The sequence below is a fragment of the Mauremys reevesii genome, linkage group 5 (assembly GCF_016161935.1).
Source record: "Mauremys reevesii isolate NIE-2019 linkage group 5, ASM1616193v1, whole genome shotgun sequence".
Taxonomy (NCBI): domain Eukaryota; kingdom Metazoa; phylum Chordata; order Testudines; family Geoemydidae; genus Mauremys; species Mauremys reevesii.
In genome coordinates this window covers 32,370,510-32,388,865 of record NC_052627.1, presented here as the reverse complement: position 1 = coordinate 32,388,865, position 18,356 = coordinate 32,370,510, and the positions used below count along the sequence as shown (strand labels likewise).

General features: G+C 43.2%; 1 protein-coding gene across 5 annotated transcripts in view; it reads left to right on the top strand.

Annotated features, from left to right (window-relative positions):
• Positions 1-18,356, top strand: part of NPNT (nephronectin) — a 78,164-nt gene that overhangs the window by 23,568 nt on the left and 36,240 nt on the right. For 3 of the 5 annotated variants that reach the window (XM_039540414.1, XM_039540411.1, XM_039540412.1), the window contains 2 exons: positions 9,535-9,627; positions 15,416-15,508. In XM_039540414.1, the coding sequence (XP_039396348.1) occupies positions 9,535-9,627; positions 15,416-15,508 (186 nt within the window). The remainder of the gene's footprint in view (positions 1-9,534; positions 9,628-15,415; positions 15,509-18,356) is intronic. The other 2 variants (XM_039540413.1, XM_039540415.1) reach the window with 1 other exon arrangement.

Sequence of the window (18,356 nt, the reverse complement as noted above, 5' to 3'; positions counted from 1 at the left end):
CACAGAATTCTCTCAGGAGTAATCTCTCTTGGAGGCTAGTTTAGAAGCTAATTCTGTGTGACTGCAAAAACTGGTTTGCCTGAGCCTAGTCTAGAATAGTCATGTGAATTCTTGTTCCACAAGCATTTGGTGAAATCACTATGAGAAACTGTTGACATTTTTAAACAAACACTTATACATGGATCTTCGGTCAAGTTAAAAGGGACAGTTAGTGCCATGCCTATTTTCAGCTGTAGTATCTGGCTAGTCAATCACTGACAGGATTATTTTCACTGCAAAATGGATTGATTCAGCTGTCCAAGATTTTTTCAGCCAAGTGCAAACAGGTTAAATGAATAAAGCTAAAAATGGAGATGATAAAGTTTCTTACCAAATGTGTGCAAATAATATATCTTTGCTTGTATTTTACTACCTGTTGGGATGTCAGTTTCAAAACATGCAGAGAAGGAATTTTGGGGGAAGCAATTGATATTGAAATTTATAGTAATAGCAACAGCTACAAAATAGAAATCCTATTAGGAATCAGTCTACATTATAAACGTGTATTTTGTAGATGCTTTTGACTTTATGGAACAAAATTACTCTTTGGACTGAAATTTCTCATGCTGCTTTTCCACACAAAGGTGATTATAAAAAAATGTTATGATTCCATATGGCAGCTCGTGAAGGCTGTGGCCCTTTGGAATTCTCTTTCTCCCTCTGTAACAGCCTGAATTTGTCAGCCTTCAGGTTGTGCTGCAAAGTCCACCTTTTCTCCTTACCTTATGCAGAAATATGTGTTGAACAGTGGTGGAAATGCTATAAACTGTATGCACAGCATGGCTGAGTTACAGGTGCTGTGAGACTTCCTCTGAAATCTTTACTTTTGTGTGTTCACGTTCTTAATCAAAACATCATATTGAATTTCAGCTATCAAGCACAACTGTATGTGGCTTAAAATACACAAAATATGTGCTAATAAACAGAGTTCTTCATGCATAGTGTTTAATGTCAAATATGGATTTCCAAACACTTGTTTCATATGTGGAGTAATGCATCATCGCATCATCCTTACTTTGTCTTGAGCATGAATGTATCAGTTTTGGGTTTTTAGCAGTTAAAAGCGGATTTGATTTAATAACAGAACCTGCATTCCATATTTAATGTCTGACTTTCATCTTACAAATAATTATTTTGGCAGTGTTTTTTTTTTTTTTTTTCATTTAAGTGTGATGACATAGCATAGAAAACAGAAGGCATATACTATGACCACATTCCAGTGCAATATCAGCTGCTTGGTTGACTGACAAGATCAATATTCAGGGGCGGCTCCAGGCCCCAGCACGCCAAGCGCGTGCTTGGGGCGGCATGCCACGGGGGGCGCTGTGCCGGTTGCCAGGAGGGCGGCAGGCGGGGTGCCTTCGGCGGCATGCCTGCGGAGGGTCCGCTGGTCACGCAGCTCCGGTGGACCTCCTGCAGGCGTGCCTGTGGAGGGTCCGCCGGTCCCGCGGCTCCACCGACGCCGCAGGACCAGTGGACCCTCCACAGGCACGCCTGCGGGAGGTCCACCGGAGCCGCGGGACTGGCGACCGGCAGAGTGCCCCCCGCGGCATGACGCCGTGCTTGGGGCGGCGAAATGTCTACAGCCGCCCCTGTCAATATCTTTCATTGTTATTGTTTGCAGTGTTGTAGCTGTGTTGGTTCCAGGATATGAGAGACTCAAGGTGGGTGAGGTAATGTCTTTTATTCGACCAACTTGTGTGAAAGGTAATCACTCTGATTACCTTTCCGATTTGAAGAAGAGCTCTGTGAAGCTTGAAAACTTGTCTCTTTCACCAACATAAATTGTTTCAGTAAAAGATATTACCTCACCCTCCTTTCCTCTCAAGCAGGATCAAAGCAAACAACCACATGAAAACGGCAGCATTGGATGATAAAGTTACAGGACCTCTTATCTGAGGTCTTGTCTACACAGGGATAATTAGTAAAGTTCATCCAAATAAACTTAGGGTGTGAATTTAAAGTAGATTAGTTAAACTGCATTAAGCCCCAGTGTTGGCTTTCTCATCCAGAATTAAAGTGGCCTTAATTCCGTTTATCTTAGTTCACTTCAGAATGCAGGCTAACTAATCCAGTGGCTCCCAAACTTTCCAGGTTACTGTACTCTTTTGGGAGTCTTGCAAACCCTCAAATTTCACCTCACTTAAAAACTACTTGCTTACAAAATCAGACATAAAAATGTCACAGCGCACTATTTCTGAAATTGCTTACCTTCTCATTTTTACTATATAATAATAAAATAAATCAATTGGAATATACGGTAAACATTGTACTTACATTTCAGTGTATAGTACATAGATCAGTATGAAGAAGTCATTCTCCGTACGAAATTTTAGTTTATACTGACTTTGCTGGTGCTTTTTATGTAGCCTGTTGTAAAACTAGGCAAAGAGCTAGATGAGTTGATGTACTCCTGGTTGAGAACCACTGAACTAATCCACTTTAAAAATTCAATTGAATTAACTTTCCTGAGTGTCCCCGTGTAGACAAATACTAAGAATCAAATATTCCTTCACTAAAATATGTAAACATTTTCATGTTTGAGTTTTAACAAAGATAAAAGCCTGATTCATCTCTCACTTAGAGTAGTGTAACTCTACTGAATTCGTTTGTCATCTGGTGGGCCATATCCTGAGCTGGTGTAAATTGTCAGAGATCCAATAATGGAGGTCTGACAACTTACACCAGCTTAAGGATATGGCCATAGTGTTTAATTTTTTTAAAAGATATGTTATCTAGAAATATTCTTCTTCAGTGCATGAATCTTCTTTCAAGATCCATTGAAATCTAATGTAAAACCTGTTTGCAGATTTTTCTATTGATACTATATCAGTATATCATCTCTTTTATTATTAAAATTTGCATTAAAATGGGATCTTGGTTGCTTAGTAGTTGTCCACTCATATTGCTCAGCTGAAGGCACTGACTCAGTACTGCTCCCATTAAAGTCACTTTTCCCATTGATTCTAATGGGAGGAAGATTGATCCCACAGACCCTTTTGCTGCTTCTTCACCATCACCCTTTGTTACTGGCACAAAATGATTGTGATATCACAAACAGATGGTTATAGTGAGCAACTAGAAAGTAGAAGTATAAAGCAACAAAGATCCTGTTTTCATGCAAGTGTCCTTGTTAATTTAAAAAAAATAAAAAGGGAACCAAAATGAGAAAATAAATGTGATGCCAGCAGAATTGTTTCTCAGTAGAATATTTTTTATTTTTCCATGAGGTTTCAACTACTCTTTAATCAAAACATACTTTCCATCAGTTCCCTAAGTAAGGCAACACTTTAAACAAAAATTGGCTAGGCAGATAATTGCCTTGGGAATTTTAGAGAATTCACTTTAGGAATGTATCATGCTTCCAGGGCCGGTGCAAGGATGTTTCGCGCCCTAGGCGAAACTTCCACCTTGCGCTCTCCCCTCTGTGTCCCTGCCCTGAGGCGCCCCCTTCCCCCCCCACTCCCCCACGGCAGCTCCCTATCCCCCACCCTCAGCCCTGAGGCACCCCCCCGCCCCAGCTCACCCCTGCTCCGTGCACGAGCATGAGCACCCCATCGCTGCTTCACTTCTCCCTCCTCCCAGGCTTGCGGTGCCTAAGCTGATTGGCGCTGCAAGCCTGGGAGGCGGGAGATGTGAAGCAGCCATGGCGTGCTCAGGGAGGAGGTGGGGCAGGGGTAAGCTGGGGCAGGGAGTTCCCCTGCATGCTATGCCCCCCCCCCCCTTGCTGCAGATGGCCCTTCCTGCTCTCCCCTGCCCCAGCTCCCTCCGCCTAAATGCCGGCAGCAACCGGGGCGGCCGAAGATCCAGCTGCCGCAGTTGCTGCCGAAGAAAATGGCGCCCCCCAAATCCTAGTGCCCTAGGCGACCGCCTAGGTCGCCTAAATGTCTGCACCGGCCCTGCATGCTTCCTTTAAGGTTTGCTGGTTCACGGATGGTATGATATTCTCTCTCTCATTTGGTGTACATGTTTCAACATCATCACAACAATAAGCATTTTTAAACAGGAAAAAAGCTATTTAATTGAAAGATGTTGACCTAGACTAGCGTGACCAGACATCCCGATATTAGGGGCTTTGTCTTGTTATAGGCAACTATACCCCACCCAACCCCTCCAGCCGCTGGAAAAAAAGGTACCTGGATTTTTCACACTTCCTATCTGGTCACCCTGTCCTAGACTACAGAACAATCTAATTTCTATAACTGTATTCTTTTGGATACTCTTTGGAGGAAAACATCTTGCATTTTACCAACAGTGACCCCTATGCCTTTCAAATAAAGTGGCAACTAAAAAAAACATTGCTACTCACATGCTGTTTGGGACAGATTTGGCAGCAAGTCAGTTACCAATCTGCCAGATAAACCCATTAAGTGTAATGTTCTGTATCAGAAACAAATCTTAAATTGAAAGAATGTTGATCAAGGTCTTATTGCCCTCTCTGGAATGGAGAAGAAACGTCACGGGCCAGATAATGGTGGTGGTTTTTTTTTAATTTCTTCATTTTAAACCAAACCAGTTTCCAGGTGGTAGAGTACAAGCATTACTTGTGATTTATGGATGCAGGTAGAACAAACTCTTTCCACCCTAAATTGCTTTAGTGGGTGCAATTGTGTAAACTGCAAATTCTGTCATCTTTTAATCAGATGGCACGGGATCAGTGGCACAGGTGCAGCAAACAGAGCTGTAAACAGAGGAGATTGAGTGGGGGTTCTGTTGGAGGAGAAGGGAGGAATAAGTCCCTGGTCTTTAGGGGCAGTGAGTGAGGTTTTTGTGGGTGTGATGTGTTTTTTCTGGTTTGCGTGGTTTTTTTTTCCCCTTTGTTCAGTTTGTAGACGCTGGTAGGGGGCAGTGTACTGTGAGAGAAGCAGAGTCCTGATTGAGGGCGGGTCTTCCCTGATATAGGGTGGGCCTATAAAGGCAACCAAACAGTCTGCTAGTGGTAAAGGTGCAGCAAACAGAGCTGTGAACAAGGGAGTTTGTAAGCAGAATTTGGGGTGGGGGTGCAGTGGTTTTGTTTTGTTTTGGGGTGTGTTTGGGTTTTCCCCTCCCACACAACTCTTGACAGGAATTTATGGCAGGAAGGCTAATGACAGGTACAGAGGCAGCAGTGGTAGTGACCAAAGCCATGGAAGAGACAATGAAGATGACCAGATGTGGAAGCTGTGGGATGTACGTGATCCTAGAGCGGGTACCTGAAAAGAGCTTTGTATGAAGTGTAGCCTGATAGAGAAGATCTGAGGCTTGAAGATGCAGGTGGAAATTATGGTTGCTCGAACTCCCTTCGAAACTCAGATGATGGAGCAAAGGCAAGAGGAGGCTGAAGGGAAAAGTCAAGACCTGCAGATGCAAGCTGGACTGAAAAACTCAGAGGGGAGACTGCTGGGTGAGGACAGTGGTCAGTGGTAGCATGTGACCAGGCAGAGGAAAAGATCGGCTGGTGAAGGAGAAATAGAGCTCAGGAACAGGTTTGCTGAGTTGGAAAATGAAGAAGGAGCACAGCAGGCGGTAACTGAAGGAGGGAAGGGCAAGGAAGAAGAGAAGATCGGTTAGTCCTGTAAGAAGAGAGAAGCTGATGGAGATACCCAGAGTTCAGAGCCCCAGGAGGATACAGGATGACTTGCAGAAGATTACAAGGGAGAATAAAAGAGGATTGGCAGCCAGAAAATCACATCACCCCCAGGAAAAAACAGGTCTACGTGATTGGGGACTCCCTATTAAGAAGAACAGACAGAGCTGACCTGGAGAACAGAAGTGTGTGGTATCTGCCAGGAGCTAAGATACAGGCTTTGGATCTTAAGCTGAAGAGGATCCTAGTGGTTCAAGTGATCATGAGTAAAGCTGCGAGTTTGTCATGGAAGTCATGGATTCCATGACTTTCTGGGACCTCCGTGACTTCTGCAGTGGCCGGTGCGGCTGGCCTGGGGGCCAGTGAGCAGCTTGGGCAGCCTCTGGGCCAGTCGCACCAGCCACTGTTGGGCAGTCTTGGGCCACCGGGCCCCCCTCTCCCAGCAGGTGCGGGAGGGGACTCAGAGCTGGGGGTTGGGGAACAGGAGGGAGGTAAGGCTCTGGGTGGTGCTTACCTCGGAGGGGGGTCTCCCTGGAAGTGGCAACATCCCTTGGCTCCTAGGCAGAGGCATGGCCAGGGGCCTCTGTGCGCTGGCCGTGCCTCTGAGCCCTGCTCCCATTGGCTTCAGTTCCTGGCCAATGGGAGCTGCGGAGCCGGTGCTCGGTGTGAAGCCAGAGCACAGAGGTCACTGGCCACACCTTCACCTAGGAACAGAGAGAGGGGGATGTTGTTGCTTCTGGGGAGGCGCAGAGCCAGGTAGGGAACATGTCAGTCCTGCCAGTCCCTCCCCAGCACTAGCAGGGGTCCTGGGCCACGTGCCCGCTGCTCCTGCCCAGCACCAGTGGGTGTCCCGGGCCACGCACACTTCCTCCCCCCCCCAGCACCCACGGTGCCCACAGGCCACTCCTGCCCCCGAAGATTTAGTCGGGGTAGATAGTATAAGTCATGGACAGGTCATAGGCCATGAAATCTTTGTTCACTGCCCATGACCTGTCCATAACTTTTACTAAAATTACCCCTTGACTAAAACGTAGCATTATTTATGAGTTAATTCAGTTTAAACTAAATGGAAGGATGAACAAAAATAGATCTGCTACAAGGGTCCTTGATTTCAAAAGAGCTAACTTTAATAAATTAAGAGAATTAATTAGGGAAGTGGACTGGACCGAAGAACTCAAGAATCTGAATGTGGTGGAGGCTTGAAATTACTTTAAGTCGAAGCTGCAGAAGCTATCTGAAGCCTGCATCCCAAGCAAGGAAAATAAATGTGTAGAGAAGCTTCTATAGCTCTATAAATAAGAAGAAAACAAGTAAAGAAGTGGGACCACTAAGCACTGAGGATGGGGATAATCTAGGCATGGCCCAACATTTAAACAAATACTTTGCCTCAGTTTTTAATAAGGCTAATGAAGACCTTAGGTATAGTGACTGATGTCCCAGACCTCCATGGTAGCATTCTCTGAAATGCTTCCAGTTCCACGCGCAGGGCCAGTTAGACAGGCAGAACTACAGGGTCTCAATGCGTGGCTGAGACAAGGGTGTAGGGAGCAGAGGTTTAGATGTATTAGGAACTGGGGAAGAAGAGGCCCATTCAATTGCATCATCTTATGGCAGACAGCTGAAAAGTGACAAGTTTTTTAAGTGCTTATATACAGATGCTGGAAGTCTAAATAAGGTGGGTGAACTAGAGTGAGATTAATATAATAGGCACTACAGAAGCTTGGTGGAATGAGGATAGTCAATGAGACACAGTAATACCAGGGTACAAAATATATCAAAAGGACAGAACAGGTTGTGCTGGTGGGGGAGTGGCACTATATGTGAAAGAGTAGAATCAAATGAAGTAAAAACCTTAAATAAACCAAATTGTACCATTGAATCTCTATGGATAGTAATTCCATGCTCTACTAATAAGAATATAGCCATAGGGATTTATTACCAACCACCTGACCAGGATAGTGATAGTGACTGTGAAATACTCAGGGAGACTAGAGAGGCTGGGTACATGTCACATCAGGATGGGATGCAGAGATAAAGTTTCTTGACACCATAAATGACTGGTTCTTGGAGCAGCTAGTCCTGGAACCCACAAAAGGATTGGCAGTTCTTGATTCAGTCCTAAGTGGAGCACAGGATCAGGTTCAAGAGGTGAATATAGCTGGACTGCTTGGTAATAGTGACCATAATATAATTAAATTTAATATCCCTGTGACAGGGAAAACACCACAGCAGTCCAACACTGTAGCATTTAATTTCAGAAGGGCAGAGCCGTAACTAGGTATTTTTGCGCCCGAGGCAAGAATATAAAATTGCGCCCTCCCCCGGGGCCGGCTCTTCGGCGGCAGGTCCCTCAGTCCCTCTCAGAGGGAAGGGCCTGCTGCCGAAGAATGAATTAAATGACGGCGGTAGAGCCTGTGATTGTAGGGGGTCTAACTCATGATTTTTGACTGCTTGGGCTGGTAATGTTGCTTCCAAGATGGTCTTTTGGTTCCAGTCCAGTTCCAATCCAGAGAAGGACTCACAGGTTAAGAGAGGAGGGAGGTGCTGGATATCAGCAGTGGCCACTAGGGATTAGCACATGTCCTGAGAATGCTGGGAGTTCAGGTCTGCAGGGCAGGATCAGAGGTGGCAGGTTTGTAGAAATTTTGGTGGTGCCCAGAACCCACCCCCGTCCAAACTCCACCTGCCCAAGGCTCTGGGAGGGAGTTTGGGTGAGGGAGGTCTGGGGTTCAGGCCCTAGGCTGGGGCAGGGGATTGGGGTGCAGGCTCTGGGAGGGAGTTTGGGGATGGGAGAGGTGCAGAGGGATGGGCTGCAGGGGTGAGCGCTGTGGGTTATGGCTGAAGATGAGGGGTTTGGAGTGGGAGGGGCTCAGGGCGAGAGTATGGGTGAGGGCTCTGTCTGGGGCTGGGAGGTTTGGGGTGTGGGAGGGGCTCAGGGCGAGAGTAGGAGTGTGAGGGGGTGAGGGCTCTGTCTGGGACTGGGGATGAGGTGTTGGGGTGCTGGAGGGTCACAGGGCTCAGGCAGAGGGTGCAGTGTGTGGGGGTGTGAAAGCTCTGACTTGGGGTATGGGCTGTGGGGAGAGGCAGGGCTGGGGATGAGTTTGGGGTGCAGGCAGGCTGCTCCGGGACAGGGGCCAGAGAGGAGGACTCCCCCCAGCCCTTTCCCTGCCAGCAGCAGCAAGCTCTGGGGGAGGAGCCCCCCTTTCCTGCCCCCCCCCCAGCAGCACACTCACCCCCACCACTGTCACTGCAGGTGCTCCTAGGGCCCCTCTCAGGTCCAGGAATCTCCCTCCCCTCCTCCATGGTGGGTGCCGGGGGTCGCTGCGTGCGCCTCCTCCCTGCTGTTGCCCCTGATTGTAGCCTCACTGGGGGTGAGGGATGGGGCTGCCTCCTTGCCCAGCATGGGGCAGGAGCGGTGACTGCAGGTGGGGGGGTTCCCTGTGCTGGTGGAGGGTCCCATTGGAAGATGAAAGGGTCTGAGAGGGGAGGGCAGGCTCAGAGTCAGTCTGCCCTGGCAGTTGAGATGGGGGGCACTAGGACCCTGAGGCAGCATGGAGCTGCAAGGGAGAGAGAGGGACTCTCTGCTCTGGGGCTAGGAAGGCGGGGGCGGGGGGGCAAGTCGGGGGTGGGGGTGGTGCGGGGGCAGGTGGGGCCATGCCAGCGGCTTTTTTTTTTCTTTTCTTTTTCCTTCGCCGCTTTGTGCGCCCGAGGCAAGTGCCTCACTCGCCTCGCCCTGTTACGGTATTGGTCAGTCTCCTGATATGTATTTGTTTTTATTGTTGAAAATACACTTTATGTGAGCAATGTGGTGTTAAAATGCGAAGTGATGTACAAGGGCTAAGTATTAATAGTATTTGTGCTGCTTTCATTAAAGTAAAATATTATTGTTGATTAGATCAGAACAATAATATATGTTGTTCTACTTGCAGCTATATGTCAGCCTAGATGCAAACATGGTGAATGTATTGGACCAAACAAATGCAAATGTCTCCCAGGGTATACTGGAAAAACCTGCAACCAAGGTAAGAAAACAAATCTTTTAACTAAATAATAATAATAAAAAAAGCCTGCACATGAGACTACAGAATAATTTTTATCCTAAAAAAATTAAATAATGTTATGCATAGCGGCTTAAATTTTCTGCTTATTTATAAACAATTAACTGAGTATACCTGTGTAGCATTCATAAAGGGAATGTACTGTATATCCTGCTCTTGCAGAATAATGGACTTCATCTTCTAGGTCTTTTACAGATGTAACATGTGTAATGATAATAAGAGTTTTCTTAGCACTTGAGTCCAGTGGTCTGTGGGTATTTAATTAAAGTCCCTTTAATTTAGGCTGCTTTATACCTCATCACCAGTTGATCAGAGAAAACTAATTTGGTGTGTTAGTGCTAAGTTAGATAATTTCTTATACTTCTCTAAAGTTGTAAACAATATGATGAATATTGATATTATAAATAGTCAAATCAAGGAGTTAACAATAATAGTTAACTGATTAACTACTAAGAGAGCAATTTAAGAAGAAGAACTGGTCAAGTTATTGCATTGGCATAAGTAATCAAATCACAAAGCTGACACAACACAAATGATTAAATGACTTTTTAAATCTTTTTAATCTCTGCTCCTCCGAGGTACAAAATGTCTCAGCCTCACGCACACACCTCTACCTAAAAAGGCTAGGACAGTATTTTTTTTTCCTGGCAGGCATCCTGCAGAGATGTTCAAATGTCCTGTTAAGGAGACAGAAATAATAAGTTACTTAGAAAAATAAGGGCTTGTCTACACGGGCACTTTACAGCGCTGCAACTTTCTCGCTCAGGGGTGTGAAAAAAACCACCCCTGAGCACTGCAAGTTTCAGTGCTTTAAAGTGCCAGTGCACCAGTGCTGGGAACCACGCTCCCAGCACTGGTAGCTATTCCCCTTGTGGAGGTCTCTCCCAGCACTGGGCCGTGACTACATAAGCCACGATAAAGCGCTGTTGCCAGTGAAGATGTGCCCTAAGTGTGTGTTCTTTAGCTTATAGTCTTTGAAACTTCAGAGTCAGTTAGAAACCGCAGTTTGCGGAACAGGCAATGACTTCTGGCTCAGGTACCATCATGCTAGCGGACATCATTCTTGGGTTAGCTGGCTAGTCTGCAATGTCTTTGTCTCTGCTTTCCTTGGAAGGGAAAGTATGAATATCAGACATAGTAGCGGTGTTGTGGTAATCTCAAGAATAGCACGCTTTTTCCTTGTTTACCTGGTCTTTTGTGAGTGAAACTCAGGCTAGTATTGTCCCACTGGACTTCCTGTTGTGACCTTCTGATTGAATCAGGGAATCTGCATTGTCCAATTCTGATTAGGTGATGTCAGTATGAATCTTGGTCCACTTTTGGGGTTCTCCTTTTAGGGTACTGTTTCTTAGTTACATCCACAAGTCTGTGCTTTTCCACAATGAGCAACATTGAGGGAATAAGAGGAGGTGAAAACTCTATCAAGAGGATTTCACCCCTTTGTATTTAGGTGAACAGATGACCTCTTGACTGTTGTCACCTGTTGTCTTCCTGGTCATAACATTGTCCTTTGACTTACAAAAGTACAAAAATACAAAAGAGTTCCTTACCCACCCGTACATCCCATGCTTATGCTTCCTCAAAACGGACACGGCCTTATAAACAAAATAAACATTTACTGAGCTGTTGCCACCTCAGGGATACTGTATCAGGGCTGAGTCAAGCTGCTTCAAAGCTACTTGTTAATGGATTTAATATAAACGTATTAAATATATAATCAATCAAAGTGTTTCCTTGATGTCTACAAGACTACGTCCACGCTATTCTGATGCTGTTATCTGAATATGCAGAGTCACTGGCATCACTAGTGTTTAAGCAGGAGAAGCAATTTAGACAACACCTATTAAAAGTAGAATAGAACTTTCTCTCTCTCTCTCTCTTCCCCCCCCAACCTAATTTACCCTATTTTTAAGATGTTTAAAATTTCTATAATTTCCAAATTTTGAGGCTATCTCTCTAAAGTCCTGCAGTCATTGTGTGATTTCAGTTGACATTTTTCACAGGTAAAGTCCTCAGTTCAGGAAAGCATTTAAGTATGTGGGTACATTGAATTGAAGTTAATGGGATTTAGCACCTCTGTGACATACAGGGTACAATCCAGACTGATGAGTAGCTGTCTCACCCCTGCCCTGTAACCAGGACTATCCTTTAAAATGTCTTGCTACTCACAAACCGTCTCCAGCATGAACACACTCCCAGCTATGTCTGTGTGTCTGCTTCAGTCAACCAGCCAGCCACACCTTGGTTCTCATCAGCCTTAAAAACTACCACAGGGTTACCACAATGCACTCCCAATCTCAGATTTTCCCCCTAGAAATGTATGTCCTGTACTGCCCAACCCTCTCCTGGACAGTGCAATATACTGAGTCCATTATTCCTTTAAGGGAATAATATGCACACAACTTGTTGCCCCAAATAGTTACTCAGACACTTCATCTTGAACACAGTTGATTAGATAAAACAATAAAATGGGTTCATTAACTACAAAGAGAGATTTTAAGTGAGTAGAAGTAATAAGACATTTAAAGTCAGAAATGGTTACAAGAAAAATAAAGATAACATGCTTACTGGTGCCTAACTTAATGAACTATATTAGATTCAAGCAAAGTGTGTCACCATAGCAGATTACTGACTAGACTTTCAGATCAAGACCTTTTCCCCAGAGTCCAACCATTGCTTTGTCTCTTCAGGTGCAGTGAATGTGATGGACAGAGAGAAAGAGAGAGGGGTGTGTGGGTTTTTTGTCCTTTCTTTTTATAGTTTCAGTCCCCTGCTTGAAAAATATTTCTAGCTGAGAGCGAAGAGCCAAAGAATCTATGTGGAAGGATATTCCCTTCTGGGTTTGCACCCGTTTGAACTTCCTTTGTGTTTTCTTCACACTTGTTGGCTCTGTTTACTGCTTAAATGCAAAATAAGCAGAGCACACATTCCTTTGATGTCAGGTCTGTGTCCTGAACATACAGGGAAGTCTTATAATTTCACGAGCAGCAAAGAATCCTGTGGCACCTTATAGACTAATAGACGTTTTGCAGCATGAGCTTTCGTGGGTGAATACCCACTTCTTCGGACTTGCATCCGACGAAGTGGGTATTCACCCACGAAAGCTCATGCTGCAAAACGTCTGTTAGTCTATAAGGTGCCACAGGATTCTTTGCTGCTTTTACAGATCCAGACTAACACGGCTACCCCTCTGATACTTACAATTTCACATATAATGTTGCCACACATATTTTACCAGGACAATACTGACCAGCAAATTATGAGTTTTCAAATGACATCTTACAAGGCATACCTTGAAGATTATTAGAATAGTGTACAGGGTGTGAATACAGGAGTGTTTTTTGTCACAAATTCCTTAAAGTTAAGCACATACTTATGTGCTTTACTGAATCAGGTCCAAAAGATGTAGCACCTGGCCCTTTACAGAGGTAGTGAGGGAATTTAGGCACCAAGCTTAAGTTTTGATAATGAAATAGTTTTTATTTTACTGAAAAATTTTAATGCACATGTTTTTAATTGAAATATTCTCTGCTGCAGTGTTGTTAACCCAAAACTGCCTAGAACACCCCACACAATTCATAATTAAAAGCTGAAAACAATGTTATTCCCTTCTTGCTAAATTACTATAGCTGAAGTTTTAACTCTTCCATTGGTGTAACTGATCTCCAAAAATGCAGAGTGATTTATATAGCACAGAACATTACACACAATTATAATACAGGACTTCTATTAACTTGTGAGACTAAGGCGTGTATATATGAAGTAATATGTCATACACAGACTCAGTCATCCTCTGCAATTGTCTAAAATGATAGAAAAATCTGTATAGCCTTTTGTCTGAAAAAGCAGATGGGGATGTTGTAGGAAACACTGAGAATATCAGAGCCAGGCTGTTGTTTACTAATCCTTCTATGGCACACTGATTTCTAAATATATTTTTATTTTAAAATATATTATTTTCAGATTTGCTAATCCTTTCCTGACAGACTTCTTTGGAAATAAATGCTGTGTGGTGTTCTCCCCCCCCCCCCCCGGCCTTTCCTCTCCCGCCACTTATTTCTGCTCTTATTTCCCCTCTTTAGTGTCGTCTTTACTTTTCACTCTGGTCCAACACTCGTAAGGATGGCATGCTGTGATTTTACTATTCTGATGAGTATGCTGTCTTGGTCACTTTAGAGCTTTACCTAGAGTGTTCAGTACCGTTTTAGATGCACAGTAACATATATTAGCTGTACAGTATCCTATGTATGGTACACAAACCACCTCAGGCTCTGATGTCCTGAGCTAAAACAGCTTTGGACCTGAGAAACTTCCCAGAAACCCAGAGTGCTAGATGAAGAATGGCAGATGGTTTGGTGGGTGGCCATCTTGTCTCTTAGTCAGTATTGAGCCAGTGTTCCAGCGACACACTGTTACTGGAAGTGAGGCGTAGGGTTTTCAAAAGTGCCTACGTAACTTAAAAGCACAAATCCCATTGTCCTCCTAAGTCACTTAGGCACTTTAGAAAATCCTACTCAATGTCTTTTGGTTGAATTGTAAACTGAAGCCCTGTTCACAGCATTTTTCAAATCACAAGATTAGGATCATTAACACAGTGTCCTAATCAGATTGCAATTTGAATGACTGCGTTATGCCTGAATAAAACAATTCCCCTTGTGTTTCCATTGACGGTGTGTCAATTCCCATCCTACAATAAAAGCATTATTGTGTATTGTTGCTGGCATAGATGGTCTGATGCACTCATCTCCAGAGAAAATATATATATCTCCAGGGTATAAACCACTTTTGGATTTGACTGGATGAAAGTAACTATATGAATAAAAGGTGTTACTGCTGTTATTAGACATTATATTTAATCTATTCAGAACCCATTATATTTTATATATTTAATCTATATTAATCTACCTCTTGTGAACCAAGTAAAGGATCACCTGAAATCTCATAATGAGATGCTGAACTTCAACTGACTGGTTACATCTGAAAGTCAATCACTTTTCCCAGGGGCACTGGAGTATAACCTTTAACTCCTGCTTTAGTTCATCAACACTAAATTACAGTTGCCTGGCACCTTTGTATGAGTGTGTTATTAGGAGGTTAAATTGAGTTGGTAGCTAAATTGCAATACCCTTGTACTAGCAGTAACAGACTCCTCCCCATTGTATAAACATCTTATTTTGTGACCTTCACACTTCAGTTGTTGTTTTTCAACCTCATTTTGCAGTTTGGGTCAGTGTTTGAGACAGATGGTAGCTGGAGACAGTTAAAAGAATGCTGAAAGTTTTAAAAAAGTTTTACCAGCTTTGTAAGCTAGTCGTAAAACTACCAGCATTTTTTGCAAAACATATTCTTCAAAAATTTGCAACTAGTTCTATAGTGGTTGCTGTTTCCCTGGCCTAAGATGTGTTATATGTTTGCTACTTAGTGAATTGATTTGTAGCACAAGTAGTTAAAGACTCACAGATTTGTGTTAGCAATATAAAATGTTTGCAGTGTTTTCTGTGACAGGTGATGTATTATAGTAGACAAAGGATGATTTTCTATATAAAATGTAAAGAAATATAGTAGCATGTGTTCCACAACTGGTTTTCTGAATGCTTTTGTTCCAGGACCAGTTTACAAACACAATGTACGTCTCTCTTTTTTAACGCAGTTGGTAGAGTCTGCATTGATGGTTTTTGACATAATAAAGTAATACATCATTACAGGGATTTGGCCTTTTGACTATTATTATGCCTTTTCCCCCTTCGTGAAGCTGAGCACCTGTATACAAGCCCAACTGATCGGCACAGTGAACCACCTCTATTTCGCCCCCTGGATCATCATGCAACAAATGTGCCTTCAAGGGGTGAGAAAGTCCTTTATTTCAGGTGGTGTGCTCCTTCCACCTGCATGGCTTCATATGATAATAAAAAGTTCTTGCAAATGTACTGAAGTACGATGAATTAATGGCTGCCATGTGAAAGCCAGGCCTGCAGTATCATTGGCATGCAAAGCAAATATGCAGTTACACTTCTTTGATGCTGTTATTGCTGTATGCCTGTATTCTGAAAAGACTTTGATAATCCTTTTAATTTCCTATTGTTGTTTCTTTTCTGCTTTGTTCTTTCAGGATGTGCACTGCTTTTTCTAAATTCCTTTCTATACCGGCATAGCTAGGTCACCGTAGCTATGCTACTATCAGGGCAGCCTAGCTTTTTTGCTGCCCCAAGCATGGCACTCAGGCAGCCTTTGGTGGCGCGCCTGCGGGAGGTCCCTGGTCCTGCAGATTCGGCGTACCCGCCGCTGAATTGCCGCCGAATCCGCGGGACTGGTGGACCTCCCATAGGCAAGCTGCTGCCCTCGCAAGGACCGGCAGGGCGCCCCCTGTGGCTTGCCGCCCCAGGCACGCGCTTGGAGCGCTGGTGCCTGGAGCCGCTGCTGGCTACTATAACGCCTTAGTGTAGACACAACCTACACTTATGGAAAGAGTTTTTCTATCAATGTAGAATCCTACGTTCCCAAACATAAGCATTCTTTCATCGACATAGCTCCATACACAGAGGGTTAGACTGGCACAGCTATGGTGCTCGTGGTGAAAACTTTTAAGTGTAGATCAGGTGTAAACCAAGAGAAATGGAAATTGTTTATCGGGTTCAGGTGAAGATAACAGTATGATTTATTTTCCAGCTTTGTTTCAGAGAAAGACTATTGTTAACTTCATAGTTTGACTATTATTGTGTTGTCTATTAGACAAATGGTGTGATTGCATAGACCATGTCTGAGGGTGTGCAAATTTGCTTTCTCTCTTTCTCAAGTGAAACTGATGATGTACTGAAAATGAAAACTGATCTATTTTTTATGTATAGGTGATAAAGGCTTGAATATTTTATTTGGTTTCTGGTCAGTGGCTTCCTTTTCTAGCCTAATCTAAGTAAATTCAATAGTGAATTTTTGACCTCTAACTGTGTTGCCTGGTCCAAGTTAAAAAGTAGAAAGAAAAGTTTGATTATACAAAAGAATGCTAGGCCTTTGTTGGGATTCGTTGAAGGGGATAATTAAAGAAAACTAAGTAGAGTGTACAGCATAATCTTGGGGAAAGAAACATGCCTGCATACAGAAAATCAATCTTTATCCAAGATGATGCCTCAGAGCAATGCCTCTACACTAGTTAAACAAGTTACACCTAGATTTACCATACACCACCAGTTGTCCTTCCACTGTATTTACATTTTTCATCTCTCTCCTTTTGAAATGTAATGTTTATGTTCAGCAGCCTGCGCTTATGTTCTGGACCTGCTTTCACAAGCTCATCCAATACCCAACCTGCTTTTACATTTAGCACTTTTCAATCTATTACTTGCAGCTAAGAATGCTATTTTTGTATTGACTGTATAATTACAGCATTTGAATTTAAGTGGTTTAACGGTAAAATTGTCTAGTTTGGAATAATGGATGAAGATCTTAGTCAGCAGCATAATGGGACTTGTTAAACGCCTCATTTGATGTTGATGCACCTTGTATTTTTAATTCCATTATAAATTTCTTAAGGAACAAAAGGAGGAGTGTTGTACATTATTTTTATTTTAATATAACAAGTTTTATTTATGGAACATTCTGATTTTAAAATCTTTTATCTTTCAATCTTTTAGAGGAAAATTCTGCTCTTTTCACCCCCCCCCCCCTTTTGATGGAGTATTTATTCTAAGCGAGCTATCATTATAGATATTGTTTGAAATGCCAAATTGATATCTCTAGATAAGTAACCTGACCTTTCTTAAAACCACCATATGTTTGCAGTATAGTCAGTGTGTTGCTATACGTGACCCTGTAAATGCTAACATTAGCCTGAACCTGTTTAAGAATAACATGACCATATGTAAACAACAAAAATATGAAGCATCTGAAGATGATGGAGAACACTAATAGCAGAAATGTTTCTGAGCTGAGAAGAGGGATGCAGTACGTCTGCATACTGGCTGATCCATTTTTTCCTCTTGCCCATATGCAAAATATCTATAAACTTTTGAGAAGGACACACTGTTGAACATAGTCTGAGTGTGGCGCTATATGAAGAGAACCATCATTGTGTTAATAAAAGATTTTATGAAGAACCAAATGAACCTCCCAGTGACTGCTGACCTAAGAAATTGAATATTACATGCTGTATGTACAGAGTATATACCTGTCTACACTGAAATTGGGAAAGAAGCTACAGTAGTGTTGGCAAAGAGGGGTTAAAATGCGACACCTGGGAAAATACAATTGGACAGTAGATGTGTTAGTAAGCCCACAGAGCAGCACATTGTAACATTTTAGCCTATTTTGAAAGCACTGGCTTTGCAGTTAGGTAATCTAAGGTGATGACAAACACTTTCTTTTCCATGTAATAGTGGGAGATTATGGCTCTTAAATAAGTGGACTTCTCCACAGGGCTTTGAATATCCTGCCACATGGTATACAATATTTTTAGTACAGAATTGAAGGCCATGATGCTGAAGGATGGTTATCAGTAACACATTCTAAGAATAACCAGAGTATATAAAGATTCCATTCCACGTGTGCCTTTATTTTTGTTTGGTTTCAGCCAAAACATAACTTGCTTATTTCTATTAACTTCACTAAGGGCTTGTCTGCACTTAACAGGCTGCACTGATGTAGCTGCGCTGCTGTAGCACTTCAGTGAAGACATTACCTAGGCCGACGGGAGGACTTCT